Source organism: Stegodyphus dumicola, chromosome 3 (genome assembly GCF_044657685.1).
Source record: "Stegodyphus dumicola isolate Sdum_Otavi_A_Nest chromosome 3, ASM4465768v1".
Lineage (NCBI taxonomy): Eukaryota > Metazoa > Arthropoda > Arachnida > Araneae > Eresidae > Stegodyphus > Stegodyphus dumicola.
This window is the reverse complement of record NC_140770.1, coordinates 117,137,086-117,153,421: the sequence shown is the minus strand read 5'-3', so window position 1 is coordinate 117,153,421 and position 16,336 is coordinate 117,137,086. Positions and strand designations below refer to the sequence as shown.

Below are 16,336 nucleotides of genomic sequence, written 5' to 3'. Positions count from 1 at the left end.
GCATTCAATAAGATTCTGTAAGATTCATCAGTATTTTTCCAAATCATGCTGCAATTTCTTTGCGATTTTTTTTTCTTGCGTAAAAACAAGATGGTGGGATTTTGTAAAGAATGTTGTGTTCTTAATACTACTTTAACACAGCTCGATGGTATCTAAAGATTTCAAAACCCTACCATCGATCCCTTGAGAAACGTACAGATAGATAAATTTTTAAGCGCCTCCATTTTACAAAGACACTATAATCACAAATGTCCATGATTTGAGCGGGATTCGAACATGGGCTCAAGAGCGCGTGCGCACTATCTTTACGATAAAGTACATAAAAACTTTAATATTTGAAGTTAGGCATTCCAAAATGTGGTTTTTGTAACAAAAGTCTCAATTTCTTAAAGCATATAAAATAGTAACAAGGCACAGGAATCTAAACTAAAAAATACTATGCACCGCTTTAAGCTGGCAAACACGATTCTTTATGTAAATTTTTGTGAAGCGGCTTTCAAGTAACAAGGCTGTTGCATATCAAATATGATTAAACTGTAAAAATCCTAAGCAGCCGCAAGGATGCAAATCTAGGGGCGAAGAACCGCTGTTTCGTGAAATTCAGTCTTCTGCCCCAAGCTAGCCACGATTCGCTCTGTTCGCGAGGATGCATACAGCAAGTTTTCCCAAGCTACTGAAATTCGAAGCGGTTTTGGAAGTAAAATTAAAAACTTGTGGCACCCTTGATATATATTTTTTAAAGAATAGATATGTTTTTTTCCCCTTTATTTTATTTTCCATCATCATCCTTTGAAGTTATCAATCCGGGAAAGAGTACACTTTTCGGCCCTAAGCAAGCATTTGAAGCTAACTATTTTCATTGTCATGGACTTCACCTGGTTAAGAAGGAATGTATTCATAGCAAACTTAATGAATCAAGGAAATGAAAACATAAAACTAAACGTGGGAGGGCTCTTCACACTCGATGGTTCAGTTAAACCTGCAAGAATGTTTCTGAGCGACAGATTTCTTTGAACCTCGGGAATATTAGAATATAACAGCGTTTCTTAAACTGTGGGTGGAAAACCCAAATGGTGTCACAAAGTGAAACGAGTCACGAAAATTTAATTAATTAATTAATTTACCATCAGATGAGCAGCTGCACCGCCTTTAAAACATTCAGCTTTTACGCAAGAGACTGAGTTTATTGCTAGCTGTTGGATGCAAGAATAAGTAATTCATTCTCAGGAACGAATGCATGGATCAGTGTTACCATCTATCAAGTATTAAAATAATTTATCTGTCAGCTATTAAATTAATTTATTCACAGCCCCCCTGGACTGATGTCACAGTACCTAAGGTGCTTCGGTTCGGACTCAATGATAGAAAATGGAATATTAGAATATAACAGCGTTTCTTAAACTGTGGGTGGAAAACCCAAATGGTGTCACAAAGTGAAACGAGTCACGAAAATTTAATTAATTAATTAATTTACCATCAGATGAGCAGCTGCACCGCCTTTAAAACATTCAGCTTTTACGCTCAAATGATGGAATCATCTACCAACTGTGTTGTTATATAAATTACAATAAAATTTTAGAATTTTGATAATTACATAATAAAAATTAAATATCAAGAAATAAATATATAAATAATACAATAAATAATAAACATAAATAATACAATAAATAATAAACATAAATAGATACAATAAATAAAAGTTAAAAATTTAGAATAAGATAAATGCCTAAATACAATGTTGTTATATATGAAGTCAATATAGTATTAGAATTTTGAGAATTATATAATAAAAATTTTAAAAAATTAAATATATAAATACATAATACCTAAATAAATATGTAAGTAAATGAAACATAAATACGTAAGTAAATACTTTTGATCATTGCAAATTTTGAAAATGAACAACATAATGTATGAGAATAGTAGGGGCTGAGAATGTAAGTTTTGTAAAGAGTATAGAATAAGAGTATAGTTTTTCATTATGGAGAATGAAGAACATTAATTGAATAAAAGTTGATGAGAAATAGTATTTGAATGAATTAGGATGACTTGAATGAAAAGTTCTTGATAGAGAGTCATTCTTGAGTAAAAGTCTTGACTAATAATCTTGAGTTGAGACTTTATTAATATATTTAAGATTAATATATTAAGGAGATGGAGTTAGAAAATATTCTTAAATTCTTGATTGAGCTTGGGAGATCTTGAAGATGTACTTAAATAAAGATGGTCTTGAGTGAAAGCATTAAAACGAGGTAGCAGAAAGGATGGCGTATTAAGTAAGGTAAATGAACAAAGAATAATATGATTTCAAGTTCCTTTAAGATTATCGATGTTTGCGAAGATATAATTTATTATATTATGAAGATGATTTCTTAGAATATTACTTTTTAATAACTGTTGAAACCATAACTGAGCAGAAGTTAAATTGTATGCTTTAAGGTGATAATCTTTGGTAAGGTTGCAGCGAAAGAGGTAATGATCTATTATGCCTTCATTCCCACAGGTACAGATATTTGTATGGTGAAGTCTGAATCTATGAAGGTATTCTGTAAATGGACTATGAACTGTTAGGAAAAATGTAATTGAACGGTTGGTAGATATTATGATCTGGAAGGATTTGATAGGAAAGTAAAAGTTCTTCTGCCGGTCGTTGCTTCAGTCCAGGTTTGCTTCCATAAGTGCATTAATATTTCATAAGTGCATTAAGTGCATTCCATAAGTGCATTAATTAATTCTGTTTGTAATTTTGTTTATAGTAATGATATTAGATATGGAATTGAGTAATTTGGAAGGGAAGAATGTTTGCAGCCTCTTTTGCTAGTTCATCTGCGAGCTCGTTACCACTATTACCGATGTGTGCCTTAATCCATTTGAAATGTGGTCTATTTCAGCTCGCCCTCACTTTTGTTCACTAATTCCGATGGTAGTTCAAAACCCTCTTCCCGAATGAAAGACTCGTCGATATCCTTATTTAAGTTTAAATTATAAATCCTGCGCTCCAAATCTTTTATTCCATAATCCAATTCTGGAATTGTTGTGGACTCTAACGATGGAGAGGATATTTCCTGTATTGCATCCTGAACAGCTTTAAGGTGTTTGTTTCTAGATACTTCCTGCTTAGTCATCTCTTCTGTCACAGGCTTATGAAACTCTGTTAACATTTCTCGAACACCTAATTTTTCTTGAAGCTGCTGCTCGTTTTTTCTTCTAAGATCTTTTTGTAACTCACCCAATCTTTTTTGGGCTAGTATCTGCCCCTTTATCTTTTCAATGCGTTCCTTTTCTAATTGATTCATCTTTATTACTTAGCAAATAAAGTTTTGCCTTAAAGTAAATGTTTTTGCCTTAAAGTAAATATTTTTTGCCTTAAAGCAAATATTTTCACCTTAAATAAAGATATGATTCGAATAAAGAATTACACGCAACCTGAAGAGTTTGCATATGCTGATCAGCATCCTTTGCTACCCAAACATCCCTTCAGACTTTTAATCACCGGACCTTCAGGGTGTGGTAAGACGAACTTGCTTCTTAACTTCATCTACGATTGGTTGAAGTTTGACAATCTCTACGTATGTGCTAAAGACATCTTCGAGCCCAAGTATTCATCTCTACAAGAAACATACACGCAGTTTAATGATATAGAGGAAGATGATATTCATAACCTTAAAAAAATTAAGAAGGTTGATAAAGAAAGGTTTCTAAAAATGTTTCACAAGTTCAAGAAGGATACATTATTCACGTCAGAGTTGGGCGATTTTATTACAGTGGATGACCTTGATCCTAACATTAAGAATCTAGTGGTATTCGATGACTGTGTGACTGAAAAGAAGCAAAAAGTCATTGAGGACCTATTCATAAGAGGTAGAAAGAAAAATGCCTCCATCATCTATATATCGCAATCATATTACTCAACACCCATCAACATACGCAAGAACTGTAACTACTTTATCTTCTTCCGACTCCAGCCAAGAGAGGTTAAACAAATCCTGCGGGAAATCGATGGTAGTCTCACCAGCGAGGAGTTCAATAGTATGTACAAAAAGTGTGTCACGAAACCTCATGATTTTTTCATGCTTGATTTAGTGAACCCTGAGATGAGGTATAGAAAATGTTTTGATTCTTTAAATAAAGCATGGAACAAAAATTAGAGTCGTGGTTGTACGTATACAGGAAGAGTTACAAATTCTACAGTGATGTTAGTCTGTCTCTGACAGTTGCGAAGTTTCTGTTTGGTACTTCGAGTTTGACTGCTTTCGCTCTGCTTCCCTTAGCATCCTTGAGCATCGTGGCCAGTGTCATAGAGATTATTGATAAATCCTTGCATATCTCTGAACGGAAAGAAGAATACAAGTTTGCCTACAAGTTTTATAAGTCTTTACTAAATGGCTTGAGAGCAAAGACTATTTCGGAGGAGGAAGCATTGATTAAAGAGCAAGAATTTATTAAGGACTTAAAGTACTTCCCCATGGAAAAATATTTGAAGGAGAAAGGCTTGAACGGGTACGGAAAATAATTTTACATTCTTAATAAATGAGTAAGCAAGATAGGAAAAAGAAGGGTGGAGATTTAGTCGGTTGGATGCAAGACAAGCTCAACCCACCAGAAATGCATCTTCCTGGGTATCAATACTGTGGACCTTTTACGAAGCTTTCTAAAAGATTGACTAGGGGGGATCCAGGAGTCAACAGAGTAGATAAAGCATGCAAGAAGCATGACATATCATACAGTCAAACAAAAGACACCAAACAGAGACATGTTGCAGATGAAGAGCTTTTAAAGGATTTAGCCGCCATTGAAAACCCAAACAGTGGTTTTTATCCACTCGGGGAAAAACAAGCAAGGGCTGTTATCCGACCTATCATAAAAGCAAAAAGAGTTTTTGGACTAGGTGCTATTGTGACATATTGCTTGGCCTGTAAAAAGAAGACAGGTACGCTAAAGGCTGAAAATTCGGTAACAAGCAACGGAAGGCCTATTATGAAAGGTATGTGTGAAGAGTGTGGATCAAAGAAAAGCTCTTTTTTAAAGTTGACGGGGTAGCTCAGAACACCCCTAGACTGAGAGACGTGTACTATGATCCTGAAACTGGATATTGCGGCATCAAGGAGCTTCAGAGGAAGACTCGTGTTCCCAGAAAGGACGTCGAAGAGTTCTTACACCAGCAAGATGTTTACACCAAACACAAACCACTTATCCGTAAATTTAATAGAAGGAGAACTTACGTATCACACATTGACGACCAATGGCAGGCAGACTTGTTATTCTTAAAGCCACTATCAAGTGCTAATGATGGCAACATCTACTTACTAACAGTGATAGACATTTTTAGCAAATATGGTTGGGCTATACCAGTTCGCAGAAAAACGGGAGAAGAAGTCACTATGGCGTTTAAAAAGATCTTTAAGGAAAGAATTCCTCAAAAAATTCAGACAGACAAGGGTACCGAGTTCATTAACAAAGAGACGCAGCGACTGTTTAAAGAGAATAATATTCACTGGTTTACTACTGAAAACGTCGAAATCAAGTGTTCCATAGTGGAACGGTTCAACAGAACTTTAAACGGCAAAATCAGAAAATATTTAGCAGCTAACAATACAAAAAGATACATAGATGCATTGGATCAATTAGTGAAGAATTACAACAACTCATACCACAGAAGTATCAGAATGACACCTGCTGAAGCCAGTCTAGAAGAAAACAGTGGTGAAGTCTACCACAATTTGTTTAAAGAAAAGGTCATACGTAAACCTAAATACCAGGTAGGAGATAAAGTAAGAATATCAATATATAAGTCTACCTTCAGAAGGGGTTATCAAGCAACTTTTACAGAAGAAATATTCGTCATTTCTGAAGTGTTAGAAACCGACCCAATCACTTATAGAGTTAAGGATTTAAATAATGATGAAGTTAAAGGCACTTTTTATGAAAATGAACTAGTAAAGTATGATAAGAAAGACGATGTGTATATGATCGAAAAAGTCATCAAAAAGAAAGGGAACAAGTATCTAGTAAAATGGTTAGGTTATCCTGAGACCAGCTGGATTGATAAGAAAGATTTAGTTTATTTTTAATAGCTGACAAAGGCTATTAAAAATTATCGTTCACTTATTGGGGAAAAACTCCAGTTTAATGTTTCGAAGATAGTTCTGCAGATTTCTTCATTCTGAATCAGCGTCTTCTTGAGTTTAGGTAACTTTAATGGAAGCCCCAAAATATGGATGTCGTAGCCTCTTTTCCGTAACATATGGTATAAGATATAGTCTTTGCTGATTAAGTTTTTACGGTCCGGATACAATTCAACGTATTTATTGATAAAGGATGAAAAATCAACCCCTAGCGCATCATCGAAAAGAAGATTATTCTTATCTAACCATTTAGAAAGGTTCTTCATTCTACTATCCTTCTTAGCTGTCTGCGCCTTTCCACGGTACAAATCTGCTATTTTGATAGGGGGTTTATTGGGGTCATACCTCAGCTCTTCACTACATGCCTGGCAAACGTACCAGCCAACATCATTTTGAATCACATATTTATGCCCACATTCTTGAGATTCAGTTCCTACAGATCCTTTGTCTGAAGAAACTTTCATATCTAGACCTAGCATTCTTATTACTTCGAACACTTCCTCTATATCCATGTTTATTTTAGCAAGTCTTCCTTTTAAATGCTTTTAAATTTGATTGTACCCCTTCAACATTTTAAGCATTTAAAGAAAAGGTTTCTAGTATATAGAAAGACAAAAATGAATCTAGAATCGAAAACCGTCCGACAGTTGAAAGACTACTGTCGGCAACATAATATTCGAGGATACTCGAACCTTAAAAAAGTGGAACTGATCACCCTCATTCAATATCATAACGGTCTTTCCACTTTTCCTTTCCACAATGACTTGTTCAGCATGCCAAAGAAGACCAGAGTGCGTAAGATCAGGTGTTGCGAAAAGTTAATCAAGGAATCAAGCATAAATAAACACGTGCAAACTAAAGCTCACCAAAACTATATGAAAAAGGGGGACTCTGGTTCGAAGGCGGAGAAACCAAAGAAGGCAGCCACCTCCCAGGTGGAACACAGAGATGATTTTGAATATATGCAGGCGCTGCATCACATGACCATCAGCCAACTCCGTGAATTTTGTCGAACGCATGGTATTGCGGGCTATTCCAAGCTAGGAAGGAAGGCGGACATCATAGCATACATAGAAAGCGTATTGTTTAACCGTCACTTCGCATTTGACTCCGACCTGTTTTCAGATTCACGAGAGAGAAGGCTATATACCCCCCATGAAGTTGAGACAGCCTATGAATCTCGTTTGAAGACGTATGATATCCAAAACGAACACAATCTGATGCTTCCCAAAGACTTTCTGAACGATGTTTCATCACAGGTCCGGGGTCTGATCGCTAAACATCTGAAAAGACTGCATGGTCTCAAGGTTAATTTCCAGTTCCTCTGCGACTATCAAAAAGGGGAAGACGGAATGAGGGAAGAAATGGAGATGAACTTTAAAACAACAAATGAAGTCATCTTAGAGTCAACTGATTTGGTAGCTTATTACAGATCGGTTATCCAAAAGTTATTGACAGAAATGGAGGAGTTTGTTGCAAGGGGTTCAGGCTGGACGCTTGCCAGAATTAAAAGCCTTGAGGTGAGGATCAATAAATACAACCCACTGAGAGGCTCATCCTACATTGATTTACCGAAAAGAATTAAAGCTAAAAAAGCCGTCATAAACGTACAAAATGAGGATAATAAGTGTTTCATGTGGGCAATACTCTCTGCACTGCACCCTATGGAAAAAGATGCCCAAAGAGTCACCAAATATAAACCGTATGAGAATGAGCTAAAGTTCGAAGGCATTGAGTTCCCAGTGCAGATGGAAGACAGAGTATTTAACAGGTTCGAGAAGTTGAATGACATATCGGTGAGCATATACTCATACGAAGGTAATGACATTTACCCATTGAGAATCACTAAAAATAAGGAAGACAAACACGTCAATTTGCTGTACACAAGGAATAAAGAAGGAAACAGTCATTACTGTTGGATAAAAGACATGTCGAAATTAATAAGTGCTCAATTAACTAAACATGAGAAAAGAGTATATCCCTGTGAAAGGTGCCTGTTATTTTATCACTCTGAGGAGGACCTTCAAGTTCATGAGACGGATTGTAGGAAGAACACGCCAGTAAAGATTGTAATGCCTAAGGAAGACGAATCTCTGAGGTTCAAAAACTACCAAAGGTCATTGCGAGTACCCTTTGTGATGTATGGAGACTTCGAGTGCTTGACAAACAAGATAAACAGCTGTCATCCCAATGAAGACGCATCCTTCTTGCATAAGTATCAAAAGCACGAGCCTATGAGCTTCACTGTCTACATCAAGTATAAACATGCAGACTACAAGGCACCAATCACGTACAGAGGACCCAATGCCACCAAACTGTTCTTTGATACAGTGAAGGCTGAGGCGCTAGCGATAAAGAACATTTATGATAAGAAGCAACCCATTAAAATGACCACCGAAGATGAAGAGCACTTCCAAAGGACCCATGTTTGCCATATCTGTGGCAGAGACATCAGGAAGAAACCCTCCCCCTATTCACCCAAGGATGAACCAGACTTCCGAAAGGTCAGAGATCATGACCATCTTCTTGATCCGGCGAAATGTGAATCGAACTACAGAGGGCCTGCTCACAACCTTTGCAACCTAAAGTACCAAGAGCCTTCGTTCATTCCGGTGTTTATCCACAACCTCTCTGGCTACGACGCCCATCTCTTCATAAAGGAGCTCGGTGGGGAGAAAGGAGACATTGATGTCATTCCGAACAACGAGGAGAGGTACATTTCATTCAGCAAGGAGGTCGGGGCAAAGATGTTAGATGTAGGCGATGGGAAGAAAGTAAAGTTGCCTGGCATAAAGTTGAGGTTTGTCGACTCGTTCAAGTTCATGGCTGCTAGCCTAGACAGTCTTGCGAAGAACGTAAAGGAGTTCAGGGAGACAGCCAAGTACTTCCCCAAGGACAAGCTAGACCTCGTCACCCGAAAAGGCGTCTATCCATACGATTACATGGACTCGTGGGACAAATGCGAAGAGACCAAGCTGCCCCCACAAGAAGACTTTTACAACCAATTGAATGAGTCTCACATAAAGGATGAGGACTACGAGCACGCCAAAAGGGTATGGAGGGCCTTCAACATTAGGACATTGGGTGGATATTCCGATTTGTATGTGAAGACTGATGTACTCATCCTTGCCGACATCATGGAGCACTTTCGAGATGTCTGTCTAAAGACCTATAAGTTGGATCCTGCATGGTACTTCACCGCACCTGGACTCTCCTGGGATGCCATGCTCAAAACCACAGAGGTCGAGTTAGAGCTGTTGACAGACTATGACATGATACTCATGCTAGAAAAGGGGACCAGAGGAGGTGTCTCTCAGTGTTGTAACCGATATGGGAGGGCGAACAACAAGTACATGAAGGACTATGACGAGAACAAGAAGTCCAATTACCTGATGTACCTTGACGCCAACAACCTTTACGGGTGGGCCATGAGTCAATACCTACCGTATGGTGGCTTCAAGTGGAGCACTGTGTCAGATGTGACCCAAGTAGCGGATGACTCAGACACAGGATACATCGTCGATTGCGACCTACAGTACCCAGCCCATCTGCACAACCTCCATTCAGACCTACCTCTAGCACCTGAGAGCAGGATGCCCGATGGCTCAAAACAACCAAAACTACTGACGACCCTCTATGACAAAGAACATTATGTGGTTCATTACAGGGTTTTGAAGCAACTGTTGCAGTTGGGGATGAAGCTCAAAAAGGTGCACAAAGTGTTGGAGTTTCAGCAGTCTCCCTGGTTGAAGAGATACATAGACCTGAACACTGAAATGAGGACCAAGGCAACCAATAACTTTGAGAAAGACTTCTTCAAACTCATGAACAACTCGGTCTTTGGCAAGACGATGGAAAATATCAGGAAGCGACTCGATATCAGACTAGTATGCGATCCCAAGAAAGCGGAGAAGCTCATTGCTAAGCCCAACTTCAAGGGGAGGACCATTTTCGACGAAAGGTTAGCCGCCGTGCATATGAACAAGACGAAAGTGATCTTTAATAAGCCAATATACGTCGGCATGAGTATATTAGATCTATCGAAGCATCTGATGTACGACTTCCATTATAATCTTATGAAGCCTAAATACGGGGACGATATCAAGCTATTGTACATGGACACTGACAGTTACATCTATGACATACAGACCGAGGACTTTTATGAGGATATGAAAGGAATGATTGACTACTTTGATACATCTGACTATGCAGAAGGTAACAGGTATGGAATACCGCGAGTCAATAAAAAGGTATTGGGGAAGATGAAGGATGAAAATGCAGGGAAGATCTTGGAAGAGTTCGTTGGCTTAAGATCTAAGATGTATGCTTGTAAAACTGAAAAAGAGCTAATTAAAAAGTCTAAGGGTGTTAAGAAATGTGTAGTGAAAAATAGGATATCTTTCGGGGACTATAAAAGCTGTTTGTTCTCACAGGAAGTACAGTACAGGACCATGAATCTCATCAGGAGCACAAAGCATGAGATTCATTCCATACAAGTGAATAAGATTGCCCTATCAGGAAAAGATGACAAGCGACACATATTGGAGGATGGTGTTCATACTTTGGCCTTAGGACATTATGCAATAAAAAAATAAACAAATGTAAACTATGGGTGGTATATATTATACATTTTTTTAATAGTTTTCGAACTATTAAAAGAAAAAGGGGGTGCTCGCCGAATGGGGTACCCTTCCGTGTCAGCGACTTTTGCATGTTCGTCCTAAGAGTGGGTTCAGTTTTTTTATGGGTGGTTTTGACACCATTGTTTTCTAAAAGTGGGTTCGATTTTAATGGAGGGTTTTCACACCATTGTTTTTAAAAGTGGGTGGAAATTTAATGGAGGGTTTTCACACCATTGTTTCTAAAAGTGGGTGCGGTTTTAATGGGGGCTTTGAGAACCATTACTTTTCTAAAAGTGGGTGGAAATTTAATGGGTGATTTGAGAGCCATTGTTTTAAAAAAATTATATGGGTGAAACAGAGCCATTACATTTCTAAAAGTGGGTACTGTTTTTATGGGAGGGTAAATGGCTCTGCGCCAGCTCCGGCATATACACACTACTCTCTTCCCTTTTACAAATAGCCTTAGTATGTTTCATCATAATCTAATAATAAATCAATTTATTGGGAGATGTTCACGTGATTGAAAATGAAATATTCAGATAACACTTATATGGAGGCTTCAGAAATAATAAAAAAATCTAAGGGATGATAAAGAGCACTGAACCAAACGCGTTTGATCGCAAAAATCAGTACCATATGTTCAACACCTCTACAAGCAATATTTCAAGACATCACGCGTTTTTAGTCTCAAGCATATAGAACTGGTGGCTTTCGCATGCACAGCCATTTTACTTTGTGTATACAGTTTAATTTTTCATCTGCATATTATGCAATGCCACGGATTTTGTATTGCTTTGACTTCTATGTTTTTAGTCTTAATGGCCTCACATTTTTCTCAAACAGTACAAACAATCATTCATTAAGCAACAATTACTTCACTTCTGTATCACCTTTCTTTGCCATCCTCTCACAAGGACCCTGAATTTAGATTTAATTATAAGGTATTTCTCCCGCCTTCTTGGCATGCCTTCGTAGTGTGATGGTCTGCAAGCTCGGCGCGTATTCCAGAGGTCCACGGTTCGATTCCCGGTGAAGGCATGCTCATTTTGCATCTTGCCTGCTTCCAAAAATACCTAATGTCTCTACAGTGACGGCCGAACTGAAAAGGGTTGTGGATGATGATCGTCCTCACCCAGGATTTGGCGATTGGGTTCCCTAAAAACCCCAGTCGCCCTTTAAAAAAGGGGAAGTATATAAGGCATTTCTTCCGCCTTCTTGCCATGCCTTCGTGGTGTAGTGGTATGCAGGCTGGGCGCGTATTCCAGAGGTCCGCGGTTCGATTTACGGCAAAGGTGTGCTCATTTTTCATCTTGCGTGCTTCCAAAAAATACCTAATGTCTGTACATAATTACGTCATGTGTCTTCAACAACCTTATTTTCACTGACCTGACTCATTGCTCTCTGCGCTATGTTCATGAAGAAGGTACATCGTTGATAATTTATCACTAATACTTGGAATGCATAGGCATAAAAATATGGAGGAAGCTGACATAATAATCCTCATCTGTTTTTGCTTTGTGGAAGAATCGTGTGTGGAGAAGTAAAAAGCACCCTGTAGCTTATAATCGCTAACTATGCATACTATGACGTAAAGTAATTGTTTCGATGCGTTCTATCACCCCATTTAAGTTTGCTACATTAGGCCTTTGAACCACTTTGTGCATGAATAAGAATTCTTATAAAGAATATAAGTAGAAAAATATGAAACACTGACACATTTCTCTGTGGAAATAGAGGAATTTGGTTGACTATAAGAAGCATATAAATAACTGGCTTGATTTAGGCAGAAATTAAATTGCATATTTGTACGAAAGACACGGGCTGTTCTTTCATAATAAACATTGGCTTACACCATACCTAAGACCAGGCGAAACATTGTAATGTGCGCCTATGAAAGTACTGTGTGAAAGTATCATGCGAAAGAATAAGCTGCTCCTGTTAAAGGAATAAAACAAAAAAACTTTTTTTCTTTTTAATTCTTCTCACCTGCAAGATGGATTTCTTCAGATTGGTGGACTTCTCGACAAGGGACCTTCTTCGGGCGGGTGGTTCGTCGCTTCGAGATTTGAGAACGAAACCCCCTCGAAAATCGTCGATCTTTCGGTCTCGATCGCTGGCTGGGTCCGCTTGCTCACTCGCCGGAATGGATGAAAGGGATCCGCGCGCACTTTTCGGACGGTAGTGCGATGCAAGGCCGAAAGTCGCGCTCGTCCGCACTCCGTACCCATGGCGCATTCCTCGCATCCACTGCCCCTGAAAAGTGCCTAAACAAGAGAAAGAAAACCTGAAGTTAAAACAATATCAGCAAAAATGTTTTTCTCTAATCCTAGAATTACATTTATCCTCTAGTTAGTAAACGATATACAATAATAGAGTATAAAATATATGCAGTGGGAAAAAAAAAACGTAATAATATTCTTATAAAGAACATATAGTATTTTGAAGCTCCGGAAAATAGACTCTCTGCTTCGCTACAGGCAGGGAGGGTCAAGTGTGATAATTAAAAATAGTATGACATTAAGGAATATAACCTTCTAAAATCCGACGTCTGTAGTGTGTTCCACAATGCCGACTTAGACTGTAGACAAAGACGGCTTAGATTGTAGACAAACACTGTGCATCGCTATAAATAGCCCGGCTCTTATAGTTGGTCGCCCCTTTTTTCCGCTTCTAGCTTCTACTTTACTAACATGTCGTACTCGCTTGTTGACTTTGTCCATTGTTTCAAAATGTGATACGTTGTATAGCTATTGTAAAGTGCTTACTGCATGTGTAATGTTCTCCCAGCTCAGCAGATAAGTATTTATAAGAAATTATTCTTCAGAAAATTAAATTTAGGCCTTGGAAAAATTGTTTTGTAATTCTTCAAAACTCCTATCATCTACAACGCAGCATAATTGTAGCGAGTAGTCATCCATCACCACCAGATAACTGCAAGATAGCTGATGCCCTCTCTTTCTATATACAAAATGTTTCTCCATTTTCACAGCGTTATCATTATATATATATATATATATATATATAGGTAGATAGATAGATAGATATATGTGTGTGTGATATATGTGTCGATTGAAATTAAAAAAGGAGGTGAATATATTTTCGATGAAATATGATACCCGAAATTTTTTGTGATTTCAATTCTTCCTTTACATTGTGCAAGGAAGTAAAAAGAAGAGTATTAGCTCTTGTGCGCACGAAAAAGTATAGTGCTTTGATGATATTTTATATTATAGCAAAAACTATGAACATTTTTGGAAAAGAAATATTTGATGGCTCTAAGGCTTCTGTTTCGCACAATATGTATTGTATATGCATTTGTTTTTTCAACATATCCCTATATAGGGAAGGTATAAAGTAAAGATAGAAAAACCATTGTTTTATTTAATATTATTTTATTGTAAAGAGAAAGACTGTCATATTTTCCAAGAAGAGATACTAAATTAGCTATAAAAATTTCTGAGTTTGTCATAGGTTTAAAAGTGAGTTTGTTGTCAAGTAAAAAGCTTAGGTTATAAGGTATTTCTCCCACCATCTTTGTATGCCTTCGTAGTGTAGCGGTCAGTACACTGGATGCGTATTCCAGAGGTCCGTGGTTCGATTCCCGGGGAGGCCGTTCCTAATTTTTTATATCTCCTGCTTAAAAGGATCTGCGCCTGTCAGCGGCCATATTGGTTATGGTTTTTGTGTGCTCCGTTAAAAGTGCTAAAATCTTGGTAATTATACCACTTGTGTTTGTGAAAATGTGATTCTTCCATGGATTACAAGTTCCGGTTGCGATATTTGTGGGGTTTCTCTGCGAAGAAGGGAAATCTCCGAGGATAGGAAGACTTTTAAAATTGTTGCTGTCCGCCGCCTTCATTTGAATATTCTGAGTAAGCATTGTCTCTCAAGGTTTTTATATACTGTGCTAATAACGTTTGAGATAAAATAGGATTCTATATGTGTTTCTCTACGTAGTTATTGAAAATCGTGACTTTGGTACATGTATGAAAAATGTTATTTGCATTTGTAATTCTCAGTAAGCGTTAGGCTTAGTGCGGCGGATACATGCTGACACCAGGGATTAGGTGCACCAACAACTAAAGTCTTTCTGCACGCTGAAGGGAGGAGCCGACATTCTTGGGTACACCAAAATTGAAAGTCTTTATGCCCGTTGGTCGATTTGTTTAATTTTCGTCAGAAAATTTTCATTTCTGCTTAAAAAATTATTTTGGAACTATTTAAAACACAAAGTGAGATGGTTCGTCCAAAAAATAAAGAGCCTAAGGGGCAACGCCCCGACAATGAGACGCAGTCGGCCAGTGCTCCAATAATAGATAAGACACAGAAACAGTGCAGTACACGACAGCCAGACGTTGATATAACTTTGGTAGATGCCAGTACAGAGTATCAGGAAGCTTCAGAGTGCTATACTAATCTAATTGCATATTTAAATAGAGACGACATTTCCACAAAAGCAAACAAAAAGATACGAGGTTTCTTTGACCATATGTTAAGAATAGTCTCGAGGCAGAGTTACAAAATTGCCAATTTGGAAGGACAAATTGAACAAAATAAGAATATAGAGACATGCATCCAAGGAATAGTCGCCACTCAAAAGCTGTCTTATGCAGAAGTTGCAAGATCTCGACGGCCATCCAGAAGTAGTTCTAGATCTAGACGATCACAATCAAGATCACGGCAAGAGACAGAACATGTATTACTAGTCTATCCTAAGACTGAGGGTAGTACATCCGACGAGGTAAAGGAGAAGCTGGTGAAGTACATAGATCCAGGGAAACTCAAAGTAGGCGTCAAGAATATAAAGAGAGTCAACAAAGGAGGGCTCCTAGTAGAAGTTACGAAAAAGGAAGAACTGGCAATACTTGAAGTGGCCATAAATGAAAATCGGAAGCTGAAGGACGTAGTGGAGTCGAAACATCCACAAAAAAGAAACCCCAGAATAATAGTCTACAATGTCAACGAGAACATTAATAAAGAAGAGATAGTAAACTTCATTAAAACACAGAACACCTACCTAGCAGAAAGTGAATTAGAGGTTCTGTTCGCCATGAAGGCCCGCTTTGGACAGCACTGGGTTCTATCTATGGACCCAATAGCTTTCAAGATCCTTATGAAAACGAGGAAGTTGAACATACAATGGTCAAGAAACAACGTAAGGGAGTTTATAAAGGTTTCGCAATGTGTCAAATGCCTTGGGTATAACCACCCAGCGAAATATTGCAAGGAAGATAAAGTCTATGCCGGATGCGGCTCCACAGACCACGAGAAGACCAATTGTGACTAAAAAACACTCATCTGTGTCAACTGCACAAAGGTGAATAAACGATATAATACAGGCCTCGATGCCCAACATGATAGCCGAGATAAGAAATGGCCATGCTACCTAAAAGAGCTCGAACGACTAAAACAACGAACATATTATGGATAGCATCCAAATAATCCAGATTAATCTTAAGCACTCCAGGAGTGCAACAGACAGCTTAAAGATAAATTTTGAGCAGAAAGATAAACTCAAAGTAGCATGTATCCAGGAACCGTACACCGTACAGAACAAACTGTACGGATTCCCCACAAAATATAGGAAGT

General features: G+C 38.1%; 1 protein-coding gene across 4 annotated transcripts in view; it reads right to left on the bottom strand.

The window, feature by feature from the left end:
• The window catches only part of jp (junctophilin), a 288,282-nt gene that overhangs the window by 133,283 nt on the left and 138,663 nt on the right, over positions 1-16,336 (bottom strand). For all 4 annotated transcript variants that reach the window (XM_085813222.1, XM_085813224.1, XM_085813223.1 and 1 more), the window contains exon 4: positions 12,734-13,011. In XM_085813222.1, coding sequence (XP_085669348.1) covers positions 12,734-13,011 — 278 coding nt within the window. The remainder of the gene's footprint in view (positions 1-12,733; positions 13,012-16,336) is intronic.